Source organism: Lepisma saccharinum, chromosome 8 (assembly GCF_977018435.1).
Source record: "Lepisma saccharinum chromosome 8, izLepSacc3.1, whole genome shotgun sequence".
Lineage (NCBI taxonomy): Eukaryota > Metazoa > Arthropoda > Insecta > Zygentoma > Lepismatidae > Lepisma > Lepisma saccharinum.
In genome coordinates this window covers 30242298-30269686 of record NC_139236.1, presented here as the reverse complement: position 1 = coordinate 30269686, position 27389 = coordinate 30242298, and the positions used below count along the sequence as shown (strand labels likewise).

Below are 27389 nucleotides of genomic sequence, written 5' to 3'. Positions count from 1 at the left end.
TCAAGGTTACTGACAATCATTCGTTCTTTCTTTCTTACTTTCTTACCCTGTTTCTCTATCCTTTCCTTCCTGTCTCTGTATATTTGTTGAAGTTGATACCTTAGTTGATCGAAATTGAAATTATGTGTCCGAGTTTAGGCTATTTACACCTGCCACATATACAGGGACAATCCCTTTAAGTTTTCAAAGGCATCGAGATTAAAACTCATCGTTCAGAGAGGAACGAACACCTTACCGTTATTATAACTATACTCTATTGGACGACTAAAACCGCCACACTTGTGATAAGTAAGGCTGTAAAGGGGAGTGTGTACTGAGCGCACCTTTAAAATTTTGTCGTTTTCATGCAAAACCAGCCTGTGTAGCGTAGTGGTTAGCGCATCGTGCTACCAAGCAAGTCAACATTTATCTTCATCGTTACGATTAGCTGACATATGCAGAAAATAGGCGTAAAAGAAACAATAATACAACTTCAATTCATCACATGACAAATCGAATAAATGTGCCATCATAAATTTTAATTATTAAAAAGCAACAACAAATTACTCGCATTCTCAACTATTTTCATGCGGGTTTTTGCTAATAACTTGAGAAACATTACTACATATCGAACATGTATTTTCAGGGCTTTATCAATAAATTATTGGTGAAATTAAAACTAAATTAATTGTGAAATAATCATTAAAAGTTTAACTAATTTTTATCACGAATTCTTGAACTAAATTTGTCCAAGAGTAATATCTTGAGAAAGAAAAATACTTTATTTTCATTCTTAATTGATCAACGATAAAATAACAAATATTATTATTTATTAACCAAGGATCCGAACGTGGAATGCGAGTTGAAGTTTGAATTTAATTTGAAGGTAACAAAATATTTTCATTTCCGATTTTATCAAAGAGGACTATTTCATTGCAGTATTACTTGAGAAGTCGTGAACAAACACACTGACGTCATATGACACAAATAAATTTGCCTGGACTGTATATTTTTTTACATATTTTTTCCCCAGGAAAGTCCACGTTCATGCAATGTTGTTAGGCTAATATCACGAATCGGCCAAAGCAGCCTCATAACTCGGGGCCCTGTATTGATGACAATGTTACGACACATCCTTGTCCACCAAGAAACCATTTTTAGCCGATGAATAATTGAGCGGCCTTATCGCGGCACGACCATAAAAGCCAGGGAAAGTGGTTTAAGCCACTGTCCGGGACATGCGGGTTGCGCGGGGGGGCTGCGGGGGGCAGAGGGGAGAAGTTGAAAGAAGGGGGGTCCGTCAAGGGAGAGCACGCTGGCAAGTGGCTAAGTGTCACTATAACAGGTGCGGATAAAACGCTAACCTTGTCTCCTCTATTGCTAGGTGAGATGCGGAGGGAGCGAATCAAATATTCCCTTCTTTCGTGAAAAAGGAGCGCTCTTGTTTGAGCGCGAACGGAAAAGGAACATAAACGGAACACATTGTGCGGTGAGCGAAAGGAAGCCAGAATGTTTAGGGGCAGGGATAGAAAAATACAGGGTGTCCTGTCGCCATGGCAGGACAGTTCTATATATATATTTTTAAGAAAATAAATATTTCCAGTTCGCTTACGGAAGTTTCTTGCCTTATTTAAAAAATAAGAGTACAGTATGTGTTTTCTTTAAATGTTTATGAGTTTTCTGTATCATGTAGCCCGGTTCAGAGACATTTGAGGGGTCTAGTGAGAGGGGGAGCTATGCCACTTTGACAAGAAATGGAAATAAACTGAGTTTTCTAAAGCATTGCGTTGAGTCATAATTTGTATAACAAAGGATATTTTTTTGCTGAACATATTATTAGGTAAATTATTCAAAAGGAAAAATATGAATTTCAATATAAATACCATTTATTATGAACATGTAGGCTATGGTATATTGTTGTAGTATACCCATGTTTGTTCACATATGATCTACATAAAGACAACTTCATATGTCTTCTGGAGGATTTTCACTGTTCATTGTTTCTGTGGATTTTAGTTTTTGGTAAACACCATGAAAAACTGGAGGAATATAAGGCATTATTGCCATGAGATCTTTTAACTTCAGGGCTGATATTAAATCTTGCACAGGTTACTGCAACACAACCTCTGCCACTCCTATTGCAGACATCATCAGTAAGTGGCATAGCTCCTTCTCTCACTCAAAATGCTGATGAGGACGTATTCAAGAACTCAGAAAATCTGCTGCAGAACAAGCGGGAGCTATGCCACATGGTCGTAGTTCACATGATAGATGACAGATGGTAGGAGAAGACTGAAAATGGCAAAAAATAAAATTTTCAAGATTTGTGGCATAGCTCCCTCTCTCACTAGACCCCTCATTTGTCTATGAGGTAAATGACGGCTACATTGCACCAGTGAAATGGAATAGTTCATTGTAACGTGAACCGTGGTAGGTACTCAAGGTCAACAGTACACAATCAGGCAGACTGCTATATTGAGTAATCTTGCAGCTGTTGATCGGAGCCGGGCTACATTTAACTGGAACACCCTGTATAATTAAATCAGAATAATAAAACATGCCACGATAAATTTTTACACTGTTGCTAACCGAATTTTAAAATCTGCAACAATATGGTAAAGTCATATTTCATAGTTACAAAAAAGGCATACCAGTTGAGCATTCTATATTAAGGTCATTTCGGTGCAAAAATTAATTACTTTTATTCCAATACTGTGTTAATTAATACATTTAATGTTTTAAGATCATATTTCATAGATTATCTTAGTTAGATTCATGGCTTTTTTAGCCTGTATTTGAAAAAAAATACTGGCTCGTGAGAATGGAGGGTTGGAGCCTGAATTATTTTTAGTTTTGTCCACCCCTGGCGAGGAGTACCGCAAAGAAAGCAGGCCAATTAATTTATCATCACTTTTCGAATTCTTCTTCTTGTTGAAAGCGAATATTATTGTTCCAATATATTATGTAAAGTGTTCTGATACTCGATCGGAACAGTGGAAAATTACACTGAAAAATTACACTAAAGATGGCGCTAAACAACGCTAACCCCTTAATCACTATTAATGGCAACTCAGTTTCATATTCTGTAGTGTAAAATCTTGTGCCTGATACACAATAATTTGACAGACTAGGATATTTGTAGTGGAATCACACTGTTGAATGTCTTTTTAGATATTAGAGACCAGATCGCAGCTTCGCCAATGCTGTATTGCATTTAATGTTATATAATTTATATATTGGGTGTGTTCATTCGTTTATGTTATGTTTTATCTTTATCGACCAACAGAATTATACATCAAGATTTGAACTACATAAATAAGTATATTCAAACTTATAACAAGGTGGAATACATTTTTAAAACTTAAAATCATACATGAGGATACATAAACAAGGTGCATAATCGTTACTATGCACAGACTATTACATTGGCCAAAGCTGCCAGTTTGCCATGCACAATAATGCATTTTATAATATATATCAGTTTACTTACATGAATCGCCGTGAAAGATGTAGAATGTACAGGTTGAGGACTTGGTTTACAAAATAGATATTTTCATATTGCTAGTGTAAGCGGTTTGGGCTGTAAAAAGTATGAAAGCAACAATGTTTAACGTCACTTTTTCTTCCCTTAGGGGTTGAATTTCTCAAAATCCCTTGTTAGTGGGTGCTTGCGTCATAAGAGGAAGACACCCTTATATTTTCTAATTTCTAGGTCCTGAGGTTTGGGCTATGTGTTGCATTAAGTAAGGACAAACTCTTCATATACAAAGTTCAGTAGGAACATGAATGTATTGGTTATGAAAATTTAGATTTTATATACAGGGTGATTGGTAATTCGACCTATTCCTGGAAAGGGGTAATACTAGAGCACAGTTGCAACAATTTTGACCCTATGCACCGGGGGTCGGAAATCAATGGGTTTCGAGTTATTGCAGTTTGTAGATTTTCGTGACATATTCCGAGTTGCGAACAAAAAGCTACTAATTGTGAAAAAACTACTACAACCTGGGCACTAAATCGACATATTGCTAACAGCTGACGAATGAGTGACTACTGGGAAAAAAAAATTCATGCCCAAAATTCCCATACCCACAGAAAGAAACAGTCATTGGAGCACACGTCATGAAGAAATTTGGAAATTATCGTTTAAACCGAAGAGGATTACTAAAAAAAAATGGTAACACACTTTGCGTAAAAATTACGGAAAAAACTTCCTCGTTTATAAGCTCTCCAAAAAGATACAAATGTTGTCAACTGGCACACTGGTTGGGGGAAAAATCTGAATAAAAAGCGGAGAAGGCGCGTTGTAGACCTCTTTGTAAAGTGAAAAGAAGTTGTCGGTTGTGAGAAATAAACGAACGAAAATGAATGAAATAATAATGTTCTCATGATTGCCTCCCCGGTTACGTATGCAAGCACGCAGCCTTTGGCGTACTTCAGACACAGTCACTCGCGTTGACACTCAGTCTCTTATGTATTGGGCGGATGTCACAATTCTCTCTCTCAACTCTTCTTGGGAATCCACTGGTGTACTGTAGACTAACTCTTACATGTGACCACAAATGTAAAAGTCGCATGGCGTCAAATCTGTACTCCTCGCCGGCCAGGGGGTCAGGCCGCCTCGACCAATCCATCGCATGGGATAATTGTCGTCCAGCCACTGTCGCACACCCCGGAAATAGTGGGCTGGGCAGCCATCATATTGGAAAATCATACTCCTTCTTGTGGCGAGCGACACATCCTCCAGCAGCGTCGTCAATTCTTCCCTTAGGAAGTTTTCGTAGGTAATGACTATAGTGTGGCAGATAGATGGCCCGATCACATGATTGTGCATGATTCCCATTTAGTGAGAATTTTCTCTGGTGAGCCTTTTCTTTAGATTTTCTGGGGTTATGACCCTTAGGGGACCAACAATGCGCATTATGAAAATTCGTAAAACCATAGCGGTCGAATTCGGATTCGTCCGTCCACAGAATTTTTGTCCGATGATGGGGGTTTACAACGCGCCTTCTCCTCTTTTTATTTAGATTTTTCCCCCAACCAGTGTGCCAGGTGACAACATTTGTATATTTTTGGAGAGCTTATGAAACGAGGAAGTTTTTTCCGTAATTTTTACGCTAAGTGTGTTTCAATTTTTTTGAGTAATCCTCTTCGATTTAAAGTGGCCGCGGTGGCTCAGTCGGTAACGCGTCTGACTACCATGCTCAAGGTCCCGGGTTCGATCCCCGGCCGGTTCAAATCCGGGAACTTTTCTAACGGTGAAAGCGGCCCCGGCGCCCACCCAGCGTCGAATAACATGGGTACCTGGGGGAAACCCTGGGGGGTAAAGGCGGTCAGGGGCGTGATGCTGATCACATCACCCCCACTCACGACCGGATCAAGAAAGTGTGGGGCGTTACCCCCACACCGCCTATACGCCTTCATGGCGTGGTGCTATGCACAGGGGAACACTTTTTACTCTTCGATTTAAACGATAATTTCCAAATTTCTTCATGACGTGTGCTCCAATGACTGTTTCTTTCTGTGGGTATGGGAATTTTGGGCATGAATGTTTTTCCCAGTAGTCACTCATTCGTCAGCTGTTAGCAATATGTCGAATATGTCGGAATATGTCACGAAAATCTATAAACTGCAATAATTCGAAACCCATTGATTTCCGACCCCCGGTGCTTAGGGTGAAAATTGTTGCAAATGTGCTCTAGTATATTACTCCTTTTCAGGAATAGGTAGAATTATCAATCACCCTGTATACACATTCAAAACTGTGAAACTATCATGATTTATGCTGACAGACAAGTGAAATGACAATGGAAATCAATAGGTATGCACCATTCACGGGTTGTTTTTAAGCAACAAGAATACATTTTGAGAATTTTAACATTGTATGCTGTATTAATGTATTAATGCTAGCGAACAGTCCTTGGCTTCCCCACCGAGATACATAATACCCAGAGCGCCATCTCTTGAGGACTTTTGCATGTACGTATTTTCATGTTTCTAGGCCCATTTTCTCCTTTGGAAGTGGAATTCATAAGATCCCTTCTTATTTGTGCTTATGTTGAAAATGCATGAACTTTCAGGTTTCTAGACCGAGAGGTTTAGGCTATGCGTTGAATCAATGAGTTGGGGACAAACTATTTTATACATTAAGGTTGTCAACAGTGATATTGAAAAAATATACATAGAGAAAACATTATTGAAGAATACCAGCGTGGATTCCGAACAGAAAGAAGTACAACAGTCCAATTGCTTTCAATTAGATAAATCTTAGGAAAAAATGAATGTGCACACGATATTTTCAGATTATAAATGTGCATTTGTTAGTATTAATGGCATGTTCTTACTAACCACACTAATTAATATAAGCATACCAACAAAACTATTAAAAATGATAAACATGACAATGCCACAGACAATTGTCAAAGTTAAGATGAGGTAATATGAATAACCCATTCCAATACATTAGCGGAGTAAAAACACTGAAGATAGATGGATTTTTAGCATTTTTGTTCAATATGGTACAGCATAGAGCGACAAGCTAAATTCATACAAGAGACTCGTTTCGTCCTTGTCTAGATACTGTGTCTATTCTGAAGTAGTAAATCTTTAAATTCGTATTTATTTAGCGTAGCTTTTCTGCCAATCTTTATGATGATGAGTTATGATTAGGGAAAGAATTTTAAGGTTCAAAATAATGGTGGAGAAAGGGGAAATGAAGGTTCTGAAAATGTTTTTAAAAAGTGAAAAAAATGTGTTGATAAATTGCTTTTATTCAGGTCTAAACCAGTTACATTAACATTCTTTATTCAACACTGTAGCAAATAACATAATTAGTAATAATTACATAAAGTAACCAGTACTTAGGAAGTAAACGTCGCATTTATTGGGTTTCATCCAACTTGTTATACTGGATTACGCTCAACATTTCTATGTTTTCGAATGTTAGTCGCTGGCGCTATGAGCTCAGGAGATCCTTATGTGTGGAGAAACTACATTATCTTGGGAACTATTGGGGCTGCAATGATTATATTATACTATTTTATAGCTCTCGTTCTGCTCTACAAAATGAGAGTATAGAATCTTATGCAGCTGCTCAAGAAGAGTGAAAATAATATATTTTGCTGTCCATTTTTTTTAACAAAAGATGAAAGAAAGGGAAGGAAAAAGGTGCTGAAGCATAAGAGAGGGGGTAAAAAAGGGGATAAATATGCTAATCTCACAAAAAGGTGTAACAAAGTGTGTTCATTTTACTTGATTTCATGTCCTAAAATACATATCTCAAACGATCGATATGAAAACAGCTATATTATTGGAAAGGTGCTGCACCTTAAAATCCTTTCCCTAATGGTGACAATAAGACAGGTAAAGAGATACTTTGAGATTACGTTTGCAGCGATTGTTGCAACAATGCGATGTGGGCTTAAGCAGTAAGAAACGCGTTGCAAGCGGTACGCCTGTTGAGTTGAAACATGAATGTGTTCTTCTCTGATAGATTTAGACTTTTATTGTGAAGTTCTTTAGAATAGTATTAACTTAATGAAATTTTTTTCAATATGCTGACCAAGGCAGAAATTTATTTATTATAAAAAAAATTAACTAAACGTAACGTTTCAACCTTCTAGCAAGGTCTTCATCAGACTATGTACGAAGTACAAATGTAACAAGGTACAAGAACAGGACGATATATATACACAAAAATACTCCCCTCCAGACTATTAGAAAGTTGTTCTGGATCATTCTAGCAGGTGGCTTTCCCTTGTCAACTGTACTTTCACCTGAAAGTGAATGTGGTTGGACTCTTTATCTCGCGCTCTATTTCCTTTATTCTTCTTCCTTCTTCTCTCCTCTTTCTCTCTTGTCATTTCCACTCTATCTAACACCTTCCTCCATTCTTTGTTTATCATCAGTCCCACTCCTAGTTCCAGAGTGGAAAGGACAAGAGAGAAAGAGGAGAGAAGAAGGAAGAATAATGAAGGAAATAGAGCGTGAGATAAAGAGTCCAACCACATTCACTTTCAGGTGAAAGTACAGTTGACAAGGGAAAGCCACCTGCTAGAATGATCCAGAAAAACTTTCCAATAGTCTGAGTATTTTTGTGTATATATATCGTCCTGTTCTTGTACCTTGTTACATTTGTACTTCGTACATAATCTGATGAAGACCTTGCTAGAAGGTTGAAACGTTACGTTTAGTTTATATTTTTTTATAATAAAATAAATTTCTGCCTTGGTCAGCATATTGAAATTTTTCATATCATGGAAATAAGGCTTAATGGTGTTATACTAATAACTATAATGTGTCGCTTTTTATATATGAATGGTGTATATTGTGTTTTCATTTAAAATGATAAATCATAGCCCTTTTTGATGTCCTTTTTTTTTGGCAATAACTCTCCCTATTTCTGTACTTTTTAGAGTAAAATTTTTCCCTTTAAATTTCGGTTTCTAGCTATTATCATGCCCTACAAATCGAAAAAATCATCGAAAATGAGCATGCTGTAAATAATCTTGTGACCTTATCTTGCCGGTACAGTCTAGGTTTTCACACAGGTGTCTTGTTTTATTTTATCATTCCCAGTAGAGCAAAGAAGGAGAGCGATAGAAACGTATTTTCACAAGATTTGAAAAATCGCAATATTCTTATGGAAATTGTCAACCAAATTTTCAATTTGCATTACCTCTACGGGGTACAAATGTTGCAGTAGATGAAAAAAAGTAGAATTAAAATCAAGGACGTCCGCATATTTTGTTGAGCGAGAGGCAATACGAGAACGAAGTTTTTTTTATTTTTTGTTTTAGATCCACTTTATGCACAAGGATCGCATGATTGCAAGGTGACGACGTTACCCCAGCGCCATGAGAGAGGCCCTCAAGATGTTAGAAGTTCAATTCAGGTAAAATTGTTGTAGGGAAATTAGATGGCGCTATAAAATGATTAAATGATAGTAGTACGTAATACTTGATAATTGATACTATTACTAGACTTAATATGTCCATTACACAAATATGTTCATTTTTCTGTAGCTTTCAAATAATTAACGAGCCTCGCCGATGGCCTAGTGGTAACGTCGTCGCCGTATAATCAAAGGGCCTTGAGTTCGATACCCAGTGGAGGAACATAGTGGTTCGGATTCCACTTTACACTGTAGGTCCAGTCCCGATTAACCCTTCTTAACATAAAGTGGACTTAAAAACAAACTCAAATAATTAACACTTAAATATATAGTCATCCTTATAGTTTCTTAAAACCCAAAATTTGTAAACATTTATTGTTGTTGTTATCGTCTTTTGGACACTACTCGTTCATATAAAAATTTAAATCAATGGAAGGGCAATTGCCCTCACTGCGGAGGCCCTTAGTACTAGTACTGTTCTGGTGAAAAATCAATTCAGTGTTCGGAAGTTTTCACTTCGTAATGTCAAATATACAATTTAATTGACTCATAGAACTGATAAATATAACAATCGCAGAGCCAAAGTTTTTGATGAGGACAAGTGTCCCATTTTTTCTCCTGGAGAATCTATTCAACCCAAGTCAATACCGGAATTACACGGCAAATTCAAGAAAGGAAGAGGCAAACAGCACAGAATCTGATTGGTGCATTTCGTACCTGATAATATTTTTCGAGGAACCCGAGCTGACCGTGTTCATCGTCATAACCTCCGTCAGCAAACAAGGGACACACATCATGCATTTTATTTGTTTGTTTGTTAAATAAATCAATACTACACGAGGTTTATCGCTTCCTATCTGATGATCGGGTCTAAAGAAGGCAAAATAAAACTAAGGAAGGGGATCTCGAGGAAAGGGGAGACGATAATGAAGAAGAAGAAATAGGGTTAGAAACAGTGCTCAAAGTGGGTCCCCCCTACGTTAATTTGCGTAAGCATCCCCCTTGTTTCTTTGGTTCCATGTTGATCCCATCCACAAACTAGATCCTCCCGATGGCGCAGTGGTAGCGTCGTTGCCTTGTAATCAAGGGGTCCCGGGTTCGATACCCTGTGAAGGCACATAGTGGTTCGGATCCCACTTTAAACTGTAGGCCCAGTCTCGATTAACCATACTGCGCATAAAGTGGACTGGACTTAAAGCACCAACTCAATCAATCAACCATCCACAAAGTCCACCAAGTATGACTCGTCTAAGAGTAAAATCAACAGATTCGAATTGGACCACTCTGCCACAGCGAGCCCGGAATCATAACTCGATAGACTAATCTCCTCGCCAAGTGGTCCGGCTGAAGCGCTGGAGGTAGCTTCTTAAAAGCAGATTAAATCAGCGACCTTCAGTGAATCTGAAAACTCCGCTGACACGGGAATCCACAGTAAATCAGTTGAAATAACGTAACGTCAGCCTTATGCAAAATCGCCCAAACGGCTTTAAGGATCTGAAATTTGGATCTCCCTTAAATATATCGAGAAACCATTTCTGAGATTAGTTGTAATCAGAAAGTTATCTTTTTAAACTTTTTGGCGAAGGATATATACATAAATCAACCGCTCTTCCACTTAGGTAACTGTTAATCTCCTACTATTTCCAGGATATATGCATTAAAAGTTGGAGAGTTACGGAGACTGTGGTCCGCTGCGAAGGAAATCTATGCGACATCACTTCAGATCTCTTATTTCTTCTTTATTTTACGTTGGTTCTGTGCCATTTTTGACACGATGAGTATGGATGATGATTATACTGGACTTCAGTGTAGGAACCGGGCACTTCGATGTTTCTCGGAATTTTGAGGAAGCGGCCTTTCTACCCCTCGAAAGCCATCAACAGGCAGGGTTGGGTGTTTGCCTTTACGCCCAATGTTTCCAGCTCGAGGCGTTTGTGACCAGACTGAAGAATGACCGCTTGTGCGGCGGTAAACCGCATATATGCGAACAGTTACAAGTGATCCCGAATCAGAGCGCAATACACATAAAATAAGTATAAAGCTGGCGGGATGCCTCTGTAGATTATCATATCTCCGGGTAGTATTATTCGCACCAAATAACTATTCTATTATTGAAACAGCCTAAGTCACTAAATCAAAAGTACGTAATTATCTTCACAAACTGTACGATTTCTTGAGTCTCATATTATTTTTCTCGATTTCGTGAAGACCGATTTTGAGAATCCTCCTTCGTCGTTGCCTTGTAATCGAGGGGTCCAGGGTTGGATACCCGATGAATGCACATAGTGGTTCGGATCCCACTTTAAAGCGTAGATCCAGACCCGATTAGCATTACTGTGCATAAAGTGGACTGAAATCCCGTCTGAACTCCTTAATAAACCTTTCGAATAATCAAAAATTTAAGCATGTAATTGTCATTTTGAGGTAAATTACCATTTTTGGCTATTTTTGGTTCATATGAATCTGCCTCGTCCTACTCAGTGGCAGTATGGTCCAAGGAGCTGTGCTTTGGACTCTGACTGCGGGACGGCTTGGGTTCGAGTCCGCCTGGTTTCAGTCTCTGGGTTCTCGGCCTGTGTATAGGACCGGTGGCAACCCAACATCGTGCGAAAATTGGGAAGCTACGAGTGAGTAGCATAACCCGGTCATAAAAAATATAGGAGTGTGGGTGGGAGACTGACAGTCGGGAGAGGTCAAGGCCCTTCAAGGGCTGTCGAGCCACTGGTTATTATTATTATTATTATGAATCTGCCTCACTCAATAACTTTATTTTATCGAGTGAAGCACAATAGCCAACTCTTGCAATGAGTCACTGGAAAGACATACATGTGTGGTTGCACATATATTTAAGCATCTAAAGAATAATTATATTCTTGTGGTAAGGAGTCGTTGTCATTTAACAAACTTTATTGATTCATTCTATCAGCATTATTGAAAAGATTGTGCAATGCTCAACTTAACAACTTAACAAAAGCACATTGATTGCTTAATGAGGCATTTTTCTTGTGTTGCAGAGCAGGTTCAGTTTTTGGAGTATTGCAATGCTTTACACAGTCCGTTCGAAGAATTTAGAGAATATTGATATTTTATCAGAGAGACCACCCCGAATAATTAATTATCTGATAAATATCGCAATTAAGATGCTAATTTTCCGGTGCAACATGTCTGTTGCCACACAGGCTGAAGAGTTGACATAGTTCCGATTCATAGGTGGCAATACTTACAGGCAGGAACGACCTTGGCAGGAAGGAACTCTCATTGGCACCATGTTGACAACTGACTCAATAAGCTCCTCGACCGACAGAACTCGGAAGTGCTCGGATCCTACGCTGACATAAACTCTAGATGAAGTCACAAAGGAACAACAGGCCAGGCCACGAACGCAGAGACACCCGACACACTCGCCCCGGATTCGAACCTGGACACCTGTTGTCGCAACGCGCCTGTGCTAACCACTCCGCCATTGATTGACTGATTTGGTGTTTTAAGTCCACTTTATGCACAGTAAGGCTAATCGGGACTGGACCTACAGTTTAAAGTGGGATCCGAACCACCATGTGCCTCCACCGGGTATCGAACCCGGGACCCTTTGATTACAAGGCGACGACGCTACCACCGTGCCATTGAGGCTGGCTCTAGTCAGTGTTGAAACAGTAAATAAAGCGCCGTGGTGCAACTCTTCTTGCGGGAAATCGGTACATCCTGGACTTTTTTGTAGGGTAACGAGTCTCTGGCGTCTGGATCCACAGGATCTCTGTGGGTTTTGTGTAGCGTTATCCATATGTGTTTGTGGTGTCCTTTCATCTCATCTCGTATCATCTAATCACCATTCGTTTTTATCGTCACGTACCCAAATGTGGCTAGAAAATGACGGAACATAACCTAATATAATAATAATAATAATAATAATAATCGTTTATTTTAAGTGTTGAGCACAGTATGAAACCTAATACAGCACTAAGTCAAATACAAAAGTACAAAGTTACACGAATAAAATACATAAGCTGCAGAATAACATAACAAGTTAGCACATTTACACTTCAAGTTACAGTTTTCAATGAGATCTATTATATCTCTGATACTAATAATTGTTTATTGTTATATAATATTGTGCAATTAACTGTGTATTGTTCTAATAATAATAATGATCATATTTATTGAAGTGATGATAACGATTAAACAACCACTGTGTTATACAAAATTAAAAAATTGAATACACAATTATAAAATAAAACAGTAGATCCTACAATTTTATACATCAACATAAATTCAAATTGTAGGTTTCAACAAGATCAGCTACTAAACCTCTTGCCTTGTTTAGGCATGTGAGAATTGAGATATACCTATGGGAATCTCTGGGAATTTTATAAGCTATATTTTTCAAAAAGTATTCACTGTCAACTTGGAAATTTAATATCTTCTCTACAAAATTTAACCTTTTCATTTTTCTTCTTTCTTCTAAGGAAAACATATTCAACTGTGATAACCATTCAGAGTAATGTTGGTCATAGTAATTTTTTTTAAACTTTGTGCATAATAACCTGATAAAAAGTTTTTGAACCGATTCAACTTTTTGAAGGTGACTGGTTGCAGTCAGAAACCATAATTCATTTGCATATTCAAGAATAGAACGAACTATCGTTTTATACAGGAATATTAAGGTATCTTCCTTTTTAAAAACTTTCCATGAGAAAAATATATAACCAAGCATTCTCTTTGCTCTTTTGCAAATTTCTGAAATGTGCTCATCAAATATGAGAGAGGAGTCTATTACTATTCCTAAGTCTTTATGACTGTCGCACACTTGGATTTTATTTTCATAAATAAAATAGTTGGAGACTATATAATGAACTTTCTTAGTACATCTTAAAACTTTACACTTTTTCAAGTTAATTTCCATTTCATTAATCTTGCACCAATATGTCATTCTATCGAGATCAGCCTGAAGTTGAGCGACATCATTATTTGTTAAAATACTCTTAAAAATTTTTATATCATCTGCATATAGTAAACATGTGCTAGATTTAAAACATAATGTAACATCATTGATAAAAACAGCGAACAGAATTGGGCCGAGTGGCGACCCTTGAGGTACTCCACAAAGTATTTCTTGTTTAGAAGAATTTGTTTCACCAATCTTAACAGAGAAACTTCTATTTACTAAAAAGTTGGAAAACCATTTCAGAAATCGTGGTGATAATCCCATTTGGTCGAGTTTGTAAATTAATAACTGATGGCTGACACTATCAAAGGCTTTAGCCAAGTCAATAAATAAAATATCGGTCTGGGATTGCTTCCTAATGTTAGATTTAAGAGAGTCTATTAAAACCAATAAATTTGTGATAGTAGACCTTTTTCTAAAAAATCCATGCTGATTTCCATCAATATATTGTTTAAAAGAAAAAGACAAATAGTCAGCAATTATGTGTTCAAAACCTTTGCCATGGAATTTAATATAGTAATTGGTCTATAATTATTAAGATCATTGGCTTTCCCATCTTTGTTTTTAGTTACAGGTACAATAAACACATTTTTCCAGATATCTGGAAATATTCCAGAAGTAAGTGACATGTTGTAAAATTTAGTTAACAATGGTACAAAAACATCTTTGTTTGCTTTCAAAATAAAATTAGGTATGCCATCAGGACCTATTGAAGACCTGCCTTTTAGTTTGTTAATTGTATCACTTACATCCTTTTCCAAGATAACAGGTACATCAATTAGGTTGGTGTATGAATGAAGATTAATATTTTTAAAATTTACATGACTTCTTTTTGAGAAAGATTTGTGAAAAAGCTCACTAAAAGCATTAGCAATATCATATTCATTGAACAGTACATCATTATCATAAATAATTTCAGTGATAGTATTTTCTCTCTTCTTTCTATTAAAGTGAAACCAAAAAGCATTCTTGTCACCATTAACATTGTTTTCTAAGGAGGAGTAGTATTGCTCCTTTACATTAGAATATTCCTTTTTAACATCTTTCCTTAATTGGGAATAAGTAGTGTAATATACACACTTATTTGTAAGTTTAAATTTATCATGATACCTTCTCTTTTTATTGATCATTCTCTTTAGTTTCCTTGTCATCCAAGGCAGTTGATTGTTTGTTCTTTTAACTTTTGATGGAATATTGTTTTTTAATATTGCATACACATTTCTAGTCAGTTCCATAACAGATTGTTGTACATCATTAGCTATTTCAACCATATATGGTAAATGCAACAATTCATTATAAACATTCACATAATCACCTCTGGCGAAATTAAGACATCTATAAATATTATTTTCCCTTGTATCTATATTGTCTTTTTTAGACCTATCCAATTCAAAATAAAATGAAAACGGTGGATGAAACTTATCAATTTTAGATAAAGGATGTTCATTAAAACTAATGTTACAAGTGGAAATGTTAGTAAGTAGAAGATCTAAAACATTAAAAGGCAGTGAAGGGTCATACGATACATTGTGCTGAATTAGATTTGAAAGTGTTGCGACTTCAACAATTTTTTCAGCCTTTCTTTTAACATAATAATTAGAGCAATACAAATTTAATAATAATAATAATAAATAATAATAATAATAATAATAATAGAAGCGCCTGACTCTGTCATCATTGTAATGAACATGTGATGAACAGAAAGAAGTATCGATATTTGCATTAGTTATGAATTAATAATAATTGTTGATATTATAGTTTGTGCCGAGGTCGATTCATTTAAATGGGGATCAAGATTTAAGAAAATAAAGTCACTGATTTAAATTACTTTAAATAAATAATTTATAAAATAGAATAATGTACATGAGGATTTTGTAGATAACAGAATCAATTTTGGTGAAAGTACATTAATCTCGTAATCATTTAATGATGTTTATTAGACTCTTGGAAAGGAAAATAAAGGAAATAAAATACATGTACTGATGGTGTGAAGCTCACACGGAGGGAAATGTAAACATAGGATTTCTCTTGATTTAAAATTCAATAATTTTTATAGGTAAAAATAGCAGACATTTTGTGTAGAAAAATGTACAAAATACTAATCACGTTAAACCGTACATAGTGTCATTATCAATAAACTATAAATGAATATGACAGCTAATACTTTTCAAATTACCATCGAAAAAATCTCCAAAATTCTGCTACAAAGTCTATAAAAGCATTTAAGTTAATATTTTAAGTTACAATTACAGACTACACCAGAATGTTTAATTTTCACTGGAAGAAAAGTTACTGAAATTATTATAGTTTCATTAACACACTCAACAAACATTTCCATGGTAGGTACAGTATCAGAAACAGAAAAATGTATATTTAAATATAATTTCTTATTTGCTTTAATCAAACCTTTCAAATATTTTACAGGGCCGTTTACTAGAAAAAGCCATTCTATAACAAACATAGATCTATATGTATGATGCCAAAAAACGCGGAAGCAATTTTAAGCGTGTTTTTTTATAAGTAAAAAAATCGATTTAAATAAAAAAAATAAACAAAAATGTTTTTTAAAATAAAAATCATGATTTTTATCCACCCTTGTTTGTGCACATATTTAATAACATTATCTACAGGAATAGTGATTTTGAGGAAGAGTAGTGTTACTGTTAAATATCAATTCCACAATCGTTTTATAAAGGTATCTACTGAGTCCAGAACGTGTCCAGGCCACTCGATAAATAGGAATATTTATTTACTTAATTCGAAATATCTCTCGAAGGCAAATAAATATAATTTTATGTACAGTCACCGCCAATAAAAATGGGACACTTAGATCCTGAAATACTCGCTTCTCTGCAAGGCGTTATGTGTGCTGCATAACTCTACGGGGGTGATAGACGTTGCCATTGAAAATATGCTATTAAAATCCACTTATCGCCGTGGAGTTATGCAACACACACAACGCCTTTCAGAGAAGCGAATATTTCAGGATCTAAAGCCTGTTCGTCGAAAGAATTTTCTTCAAAATTCTAGTTTTGTCTTTTCCGTCGAAAGCCAATGGAGGGTCACTTGAACCGCTGAACAAATCGGCTTGTTCCAGGCGAGGGAAATTCTGGTGGTAATCTGCGTTGCCAAATTTATCGATTCGAGTAGTTTTAGAAACAGGTGGCTCCCTCAACAAGACCAAGCACGGCGAAGTCTAATGGTCTCAGATTCCCTGCCTCTCCCTGAAATGCCAGCGAAGAGTGCATGTTGACAGCAAAAGGTGTCGTGTACGACTGGATAGAAATCATGCGTGTAGCAACATCGCTTTCCCCTCCTTGAAACTCCCACAACTGGAGGCGAAATGTCTGGGTTTCCTGAAGTTTATTTTTTTGCCGTTCAGGCTATATACTCTGTCCCAGCTAACTGTAGAGCAGGCAAACGAAATCAAGTCTCTGCGCAAGTAGTGACGCGAGACGGCTCCACCAATGAACACGTGCGAGGAACGGAATTGTGTGGAGTGGTGGAAAGCGACTGCATTCCCAGTAGCGTGTACTGCTCCACTCTGACCACTCAATTTCCCTCGCTTCTCTGACGCTATGCGCGGCCTTGCTCCACAGTTAGCTGGTACAGGGTATAGGTGTCCCAGTTTTATTGCCGGTGACCGTACATAAAAAAAAACAGTCTATGTTTGTCTTTGTTTTAAGGTCAATTTTGAACCCTGTAATCGTGTTATGCTTGAAAGCGACCAAGATGGGTGCTTGTTGCGACAGGAAACAGGCGGAACGCACCAGAACGCTTCGGGAACGCCCCGTAGCCAGATATGAAGTCCCATAGTGACTTCTGCTACCTGACGCCTCTCTCCAAGTGACGGAGTGTCGTGGTTTTCCTACCTCACAGCGGCTATTAACGAGATGAAAAGAAAATGGTGAGAGAGAAAAAAAAAGTAGGGGGCGCCTCTTGCGAGCCAAACAGATGGTTCGGTGCGGTCTGTAGCGTAACCGTGAGTCACGCACCCCCCCCCCCCGCCCCTCCATGTTTAGATTTACTATCCGCGCAACCAACTCGGCGTGGGAGGCCATTATTAATTCATACCGGCAATGCCTGGACCTCGTTGACAGACAGTGTCGCGTGACTCGAATCGCTTTCTGCTTGTGTAACTCTCGATTCTGAACGATGGATCGATATGCCAATTCTTATGCGACGTACTGTGTACTCTTGCAAGTACTTTAGGTGTGTGTGTGTGTGGAGTTATAGTACAGCAGGTTTTTTTTCGCAGAACCGCTGTGTTTACACAATGTTCGAAAATTATTTTTCCCATTGCCGGACCGATGTTGTTTCAGACCTCCAATGGCCTAAGAGCGCGGGCACATTTGCAGGATATCCTCGTCTGGTTGGCTGTTCCATCCACCTGCTGTGACTTTCGGGAAACATTCTTGCAAGGGCCAATCGCTTCGCCTACATGGAGAGTTGCGAAGCTATACTCTGTCCAAACTTTCTCTGGAGCAAGCAAACGAAAACAAGTAGTGACGCCAAGGAACACGTGGGAGGGAACGGGATTGCGTGGAGGGGGAAGCGACTGCAGATACCAGCCTTCCCAGCAGCGTGTACTGCTTCGCTCTGTCCACTCGATTTACCCCCTTCTCGGAAACAGGGTATAGCTTACGTGGCGGAGTGGTTCATTTAATGTGCTACGAATCTAGAGTTCTCAGGTTCGAACCCTCGTCAGGCATTGTAAGGACTCAGAAGTTGATCTAGGGATAGGATTTTTATAACCTAAAAATCACCAAAATATGCAAAATAAAATATGCTCTTATGACCTAGAATTGTACAAAATATGCACTATAATTTGAAAAATATGCCCTTATAACTGGACTGTTTCAAACATTAATATTTAAATGCTGAGATGTTTTCACATACATACTATTTTTAGTTCACTTTATGAATACTTTCTGTAAATTTTCAAATAAAAGTGAAAAAAAGATTTTGCTGCAGTCAAAAAAAAAAAACCTCGAATGAACATGCGAGTAAAAACGAATCCAGTTAGAAAATGACTGTATATTTCTTGAAAATATGCTGAATTTGACCGAAAATCCATCAAAATATGCTCTATCACGCAGAAATGGGCAAATGTGCCAAAATATGCCCTTAAGAAGCACCTTAATTTAATTAGTTTCTTCATAATATGAATTTCTGTATGTTTAGGGAACACACCACCCTTACCAAAATAAATATACTAAGTCATGAAAATCGTAGCCCTATCAACATAAAAAGTCTCAAGAAGAAACCTATAAAATGAACATTAATTATTTTAAAATAACTTATAAATTAAAATAAAAAGTGCCTACTTTGAATAAGCTTGAATTTTTCATGCCAAATTAGCGTGAAAGTATTTGACTCATTCAATTGCTTGTTTAAGCTTGTTTTAAAAGTCCACTTTAAAGGCTAATCGGGACTGGACCCACAGTTTAAAGTAGGATTCGAACCACTACGTGCCTTCACCAGCTATCGAAACAAGAAATCTTTGATTACAAAGCGACGACGATACCACTACACCATCGGGGAGGCCCATAACTCAACATATCAGGATGTTTGATGGTTTAAACTAGTGAAGTTGAGAGTCAGAAGAACAATTAAGAATATTTGCGCCAGGTCGGTGGACGAGAGCGTGTCGACTTCTGTGGCGGATTGGTCGGTGCTGCTCGCTACGACACCAGGGGTCCCGGGTTCAATTCTTGTTATGGCATAGATGTTTGGGAATGTGAAAAATTGAGAATATTGAGTAAAATGAGAACAACAGAGAAAGAATGACAGGGAAAAATACCGTAAAGGGGTTCTCTTTTTTAAGTGGTCGACTTTCGAAGATCTCTTGTTCCAGTCGTCGCCTTGGGATGAGCGTTCTTTGTAATTGCCCTTTCATTAATTTCACCTAATCATTACTAATTCTCATCGTCGCGATTAGCCTAGAGTGGCAGATGAGTGGCACTAAATAACAAAATACAATGATTATGAATAGGGCTGAGCCGATAACACTCTGAACCGATACTCTCACCGATTCCCACCGCTACCGATAAATGAAAAATTCAATAAATTTGTTCAAAATATTGATCAGTATTGGTGTGTAAATATTCTTCTCCAATTATATGCATTAATTTATCAAGAAATTTGCTTTACAATATTCAAAAATTAGATCAGAATATCAAAATAGATGTTATGTAATTACAAAATACAGTTTTTCGTGGAAAATTGGTGCGAAATAAAAATAAACTTTGAATTTTGCATTATTCAAGTACAACTTCGCGAAAGTTTCGCTGTTATTTTTCACGACCCCATGAAAGACCAATATGCAGGGGAAGTATCGGCTGGTATTGGTAGATGAATTCCAACATGATACTTTCCGATACCAATAGCGCTGGTATCGACCGATTCCGATACATTGGCATCGGCTCAGCACTACACTTGTGTATAAAATAAATATATTTTTAATAACTGATCATATAATTTACATTATTCATCGTTAACTATGTAGTAGCTATTAATCTTTTAGAAATGGTCACGGTGATTTTCTTACAGTAGTCTTACATCATCATTTCTGCAGTCATCTTTTATAGTGTAGAGCGAAGTAAATAACTGAAATAGCGAACGTTTTTGACCAACGGCCAGTGGCGTGCCCAAGGGGGGGTTGGTGGGGGTTATAACCTCCTCCCTTTTGGTCCAGTATTCCTAAAAAAAAGAACATCAAAGGTAGGAAAAGATGGCAAAATGAGAGCTGACTACCAGAAAAAGTGTACTTAACCCCTCCCTTTCGAAAATCCTGGGCACGCCACTGCCAACGGCCGTGTTGGTAACTACAGAGGTTCTATTGTAAATGAGGTCACTGAAGGTTATGAGTGAATCGCGTTCACGAACAAAGGAGAATTCGCAAATCGCATGGATTACGGCCCGTTCCGCCTAATTGCGTTTTCACCTCCCCCAATGCAATTTGAAATGATTTACGTGACACTAACTTCCTAAGGCGAAACGGGATATCCCATTTCGCCTTATCCGGTTTCGCCTTCCACACAAAAAAAATCCACCAGGGAATATTATCGACATGAAGGGTCATTATTATTAATATATTATTAACCTAACCTAACCTAACCTAACCGACAGGACAATGGGAGCCATGGTAGGCAACATCACAAGCTCTGCGCTCCCTTATGAATTACCCTTCAAGTCCATAATATTCTCAGGTTGGAAACTTTTTGTGCGTAAGGCGCAATGGAATGTTCCGTTTCGCCTTAGAAAGTTCTTGTCACATAAATCATTTGAAATTGTATTGGGGGCGGTGAAAACGCAATAAGGCGAAACGGAAGGACACGACCTCATCAAGGGGTAGCAAATCTGGGTAGAAATGTTTCGTAAAATATAGCAACATTAGAAATTAATTGTTTGTCTTCATTTGATCATTTTACAGTCACAGAGAGACGAGCATCCCCATGTCAGTTTAATGTAACACCATTATCAGCTTCAAAGAATTTTATTTTGGTTTCTGAATTTGTTGATTAATACGGTGAACCATCTATTCTATCTATTTCCATTGTCTATAGTTTCTATTAACAACAAAATATAAGATGAATTTATTTTATACAGCATGTTTGAACACGAAACAATTGGACCGCCATTGTTTTGTTTCGTTCCTGCTCTTTGATCTCACCATCGAAGTTCCCGAGTTCGCGTCCTACGCACAGATGTTCTTGATGAAATTCATTTAATCTCTCAATCTCATCGTCGCTGTTAGCCAAAAGTGGCAGATAATCGACGTAAAATAATAAATGACAAGCATTCCATTTGTGTGGCAGTGTTAATTTTGTCGTGCTGTTAGTACTGCATTTTGCGTGTATAGGGCGCACCTTCTTTATATGATAGTGCCCTTTTGAGAAAGAAATAGTTATCTTGGAAATTTCTCTCAAGGAGGAAAGAAGTCACAGAAGTATTGAGAAATAATAATAATACTGCAAATTCAAAGCAAGCATTTGTCAAGATAATGATACTGAACGAACAAATGGATTGGAGCATTTGTTAGTATACCTTTTTGCATCATTGCCTGGTTACTGCACAATATAACTCATGTCTATTGCAAGTAGTAAGTTAGATTTGGTCAAGAAGATAAGGAACGTTAAGTTATATTAGTATATAAATGAAGACAATGGTTTACATTCAGTTCTTACAAACGATGTATTGTTAATTGACTATAAATTGTTTTACAGTTTAGTTTGGTCTTTAGTTATCTCGAATATATGCCGCATCCTACTTTCAATTTTGGGCAAGTGCTGCCTATACACGCATAAACACGGTACTTACATTCTTTTGCGGGATGAATATCACAGTGTATAATTATACATTCTTGCATTTACGCTTGAGTAGATTTGCCCGCGCGTAGTGAAGCGTCACAGCTTATAAGAGACAGCGCGGACCTGAGTGTAAGCAAGCCAGAAAAGGAATGCCATTGGTTAAGCGCGGGCGATATATTAATTAGCATTACAAGAAATCAAACTGGACGTTAAAAATGTAAGAGCGGAGGTTAAAGCGCCTCCTTTTTACCCTGTTATTAGAAGGCTCCCCTCCCCTCTCACCCCCCGCGAGGTCGTCTTTCCGCTGGTGCGTTACGCGCTCGGCAAAGCTCCGAACTGGCTTGCTCCGGAGAAATGGCCGACCCCATCCGCGGGTGGGCGTGATACGGCGCGAGGGGGAGGGGACGGGGGCCACGTCCCGCGCAGGCCCGAATCTCGTGACGTCACGCTAGAGCACCCGTTAGCAAACAGGTGCGGGCGAGAGAGACATGTAAAACGAGGGGGAGGCGGGGGGGAAAGAGGGGGTGCGCGCGCTCTGATCTCCCTTCAATAACCTCCTCTCTCTCTCTCTCTGGCTCTGCAACTCGCAACCCCCCCCCCACCTTCTCCGCAAGCCGAATCGCGAGGATAGAGCAAAGTGGCGTAGTGAGTTAAGGCGTAGGATCATTCCATACTGGGAGTTCGCGAATCGTGGACGCCTCGCAACGGGACAAAAATCGACCAGCAGGACAATGCGACTTTCACGGTCATCCGCGGGACACAGGGCCTGAACCCGAGAGAGGAGAAAGCCTTTCTCCCGCTTTCGCTGGGGAAAATTCCGAAGCAATCCGAAGTGCGTTACCCCGGAAACGACCGAGTGGACAACACCGTTTTGACAAGGGGTCTCTAAAAGAGAGAAGAGCAAGCAAGCATGGCGTCTCCTATAACCGGAGTCCCTTACTTGGTCGGCTGATATACGTGGACCGACAGGTGAACTAACTTAAGCATCGTGGACGTTTTTCTTTTTTTTTTAAACTAAAAACAAACAAACTTAAATCGACTTGTTTGTACGTGAAGGTGCGGCTAGCGTCGACAACAAAAACGACGGATATCTACTCACAGACTGTTAAGGCGGAGGTCTCCCAAGACTGCGCCATGTATTCGCCAGACAAGATGATGAACGGGAAGCCTTTACATCCACCAATAAGCGCCCCCAGTTCCTGCTTCCCGGGCAGATACTCACCAACGTACCGCTCACCTGACCCGATGAGACGATGCATGCCAAATCCACCGGTAAGTAGCTTATTTCTATCATTTAGTGTGTATCCTAAAAGATTATACTTGTTCCCAACATACAGCTCATTCGGGTTGCATATCTACCCAGGCGAGAAATTACCTCTCCTCTCTAGAGCCAACATTTATACCCCTTTTAATATTGTAACCACAGCATATAAAGCTCCCATTACAAACAATCGCGTTTCTCTTAAGAAACGACACTACTCTAGTTCAACGAATATCCTAAAAGTTAGGCAATTTATACATCCTTGCTATTCCGATTGCATACTCACAAGGAAACTCTTTTCAAATCCTCTGAGTAACATATACACATGGATATCAGAGTAAAGGTCAGTCGTACATATATCCCCACGAAAGATTTATTTCATATATATTTTTTTAAATATAGAATAATATCTTTTATGATTTCCTGAAGCATTTAAATGTATGAAATAAAAACGTTACTCTAGGTTACTCATAATTTAACGTCAATTTGGTTTATCTTAAACGAACCTTTCAACCATAAACGTGTCGAAATTTTCAAGTAAACATAGTTCTTTTTCCTTTCAAAATTCTATAACATGTCTCTAAAAATGTGCTATAATTTTATTCTTTATAATAAGACTGGGATAAATTCTCTAACTGTACTGCCTATTTTGGAAAGTTTTGTAAGTGCCCCTCCCCCCCTTTCCATAATAATTTTGTCATTGTGCAAACGAAAGCCAATACTAAGCACCAAGCTGTATGTGTATGCACGCCATTAATTATTATTGACGTTTGCACCCATCTATAAATAATGATCTGGTTAGTTCGTGTTTACACTCAAAGTCTATTAACAATGTAAAACATGGCCACGTAAATTATCAACCACGCATGTTATATCGGTGACATCTTTTTAAAAATTCACAGCGGAGGCAAATACGCAAACCGTCAGAAATAAACTTTATCAAATCGTTCCACAAAATATTAAATAACGCGCAAGACGAACTTTGTATTAAACTGTTAAAAAAAATATAAAACTGAATTTTGAACAAACAAGACAGCTTTTATATGACGAAGGTAAACTTAACTTAGGAATTTGGAGGGAAAAAACTAAGATTAAAATTTTTTCAATATTCAAATGAGATATAAAGTTGTAAAAGTATGTTTTAAGTCAACTTTATGCGCAGATATGTTAATTGAGACTGGGCCTACAGTTTAAAGTTGTATCAGAACCACTATGTGCCTCCACCGTATATCGAACCGGGACGCTTTTATTAAAATATTATACAGTACTATTAATTTGAACTCCAAACCATTAACTTTCATTGTTTACACATTATCCTAAATTTAGTAATTGTTCACTGATTGCTTACATTGAAAATTATACAATTTTGTAAATATGTGTGTAGTTTAATCTGAAAATAGTTGTTTTCACTACTAAAAACATATGACTTGAAATATTCTGAATTTAAAAGTTGAAAGAAATATTTTTTCTAGAGTATATTGCAGATCTAATTGAGATTTGGGTATATTTCTCATGCTAAATGTTCGAAATTGACATAACTCAACAAACAAGTTAAATTCGCTAAATTCGAAAGGTTTCAAAATATGACTACCATCTCAAGAATGCTTTTCAGTAATTTTGTATTAAGTTTTGTGCACCTTACTATTCACAATATTCTAAATTCAGTATTGCGTCACATACACTTTATTATTATTTAAATCTTATTATTACCGTTTAATTTAATTTGGTAAATAGTTTCTTGTTCGTTAAGTAATATAAAAAAATAATATACCGTAATGTAATTGAAGTTTTATATACATTATGATCAGTGAGGTTAATTGTCGTTTTCAAGCATGTCGGAGGAAAATGTGTTGGAATTTGCTTTCATTTCAAATACAGAAGGTACATATAAAACCAATCTTACACAGTACTTACCATCTTGTAGAAATTCCTCAGATTTCATGATCTCCAAAGTTTACTACTGCACCTCTCGTGATTTAACACATTAGTTTATTGTGATATGTCTCAGACTAAAATTTACTTATAATATTTAAATTCAAGTATATATTTTTGCAAAACGCTAATAATACTTGATATTATAACATGTGTTATTATCAAAAAAAGGTGATACACTCATACCATTTCAATTTGTAATACAGATTAAAGAAATATTATACATTTATTACTTAATATAGAGTGCAAAATGTATGGTTGAAACTCGAGCCACGATATATTGGAACTCAACGCACGTTCTAAATGATCTAACAGGACCCTTGTGAGCTCTGAACACATCGGAACAAAATTCGAACCTACAGTTGTGATTTTCACACCAGAAATATCTAAGCTTACAATTGGCTCCCGAAATCTATTTACCGCCGTCGCAAGTTTATAAATATGCAATGAAAACAATTTCACAATTGGCTTCCATGACACTGGTAAGCCGGGCCTCTATTACGCCAATCCGATGATCCCACCGATGAATAATGAAGGAACATGAATTGAAAATGAATCTAATTAATCCTAATCCCGGACGATTATTGTCCAGTATGAATGAGTGGCGGCACTTAAAACTGCAGCTTTTAACGAATTTCGTTTTTGAATTGTGAATTGTTTCGCCCCTCCTCCACTGATCGAAAATTCCTTGGTTGTTTTTTTTTTTTAAACAAAATTCGAATCTTTTCCTCTGTCAAAGTAATCGTTGGCGTGTTGATAAACGGTTTCATATTCTTTGATTCATAGTTCCCTTGGAACTTTGAGAAAATTTTAAAAACTGAAGTACGATAAAGAAATGCACTACAAATTTATATCTGGAAATATTTTGAAAATTCCAGCTTCACGCCTTATTACACAAAATATTTGAACATAATTGTACATAACAGAAAACTTTCAAATTTCTACCGACCTCTTACGAGATAGGAGAATCAAAAACGAAATTGCAAAAAGTTGTTAATAGTCCGGATAAGCATGACAAGTTATGCAACGATAAATAACAAATTAAATTACTGACAAATGATTGAACCATTATAAATATTGTAGGAATCTCAATTACCATATAAATTACATTGGCTTGGCTGCGTTAACAATTAATGATCAATTCAATTCGAATTCCGATTCACAATTGAAAACATGTTGGATGTTGGAAATTTCAGCATTCTAGTATCTGTTATTAATGTTATGTAAACAAAGAGAAAAACAGTTTCCATTGGCATGTTTACTCTGAAATATAATTTTCTATCCTCTCCAAGTTCAACTTCGGTAGCGTGCGATTATATTGTGAAAACTTGCACGAAATATCCATGTTGATACATAGAGTATCATCGATTCAATTTGTCATACCTTATTATATTTACACAGTCAGATTACATCAGTAATGGCAAGCGTATTTTACACAGTAACGAAAACTAAAAAGATTTAATATAAATGTAAAAAATTAATTTCGAGGTCATTGTCCAAAGTACATTTCATGAGAATATATTAGAATATCGGGATACACCGTGCAAACATGTGATTTGTTTTGTTTGTGATTTAAAAAAAAAAAAATAAGAATTGTTTCACTAACTACATGTCGAATGATTGCTTTCAGCAGAATGTTGGTAACAATATTTAAGCAAAGTACAGATATTTCTTAGGAATACCATGTCATACTTAATTATTTTGTGTGGCAATGTACAATATTAATTATTTATAAGGTATGCAGAGTTTGAACTTGTTATGTAACAATGAGTTTTTCTATATATTTTAAGAAACTTAATTGTTGGGTGATAGCTTTGCAGTTCATGGAGGATGCTGTATCTTGATTAATTATTTGAAGATGTTGTCTAACGCTTAATTGTTATATTGTGTTGTTGGAGGGAGGGGTGATATATAATTATTGTGTTGTTGTTTCACAGAGGATTCGTATTTTTTTTATAGTTTATCTAGTATAATCACTGAAGTTATAGGGTAGTTACTTAGAAAGTATTCGATTAAAAGAATCTTAATCTAAGTTACGTGGAAGTGTTGCGATTTGTGGGCATGATGCAT

The 27389-nt window shown here is 37.2% G+C and overlaps 1 protein-coding gene across 4 annotated transcripts in view; it reads left to right on the top strand.

Annotated features, from left to right (window-relative positions):
• Nucleotides 1–22804: 22804 nt before the first annotated feature.
• acj6 (abnormal chemosensory protein 6) overlaps nt 22805–27389 on the top strand; it is a 159202-nt gene continuing 154617 nt past the window's right edge. For all 4 annotated transcript variants that reach the window (XM_083126389.1, XM_083126387.1, XM_083126388.1 and 1 more), the window contains exon 1: nt 22805–23398. In XM_083126389.1, coding sequence (XP_082982515.1) covers nt 23261–23398 — 138 coding nt within the window. In that variant the 5' untranslated portion in view covers nt 22805–23260. The remainder of the gene's footprint in view (nt 23399–27389) is intronic.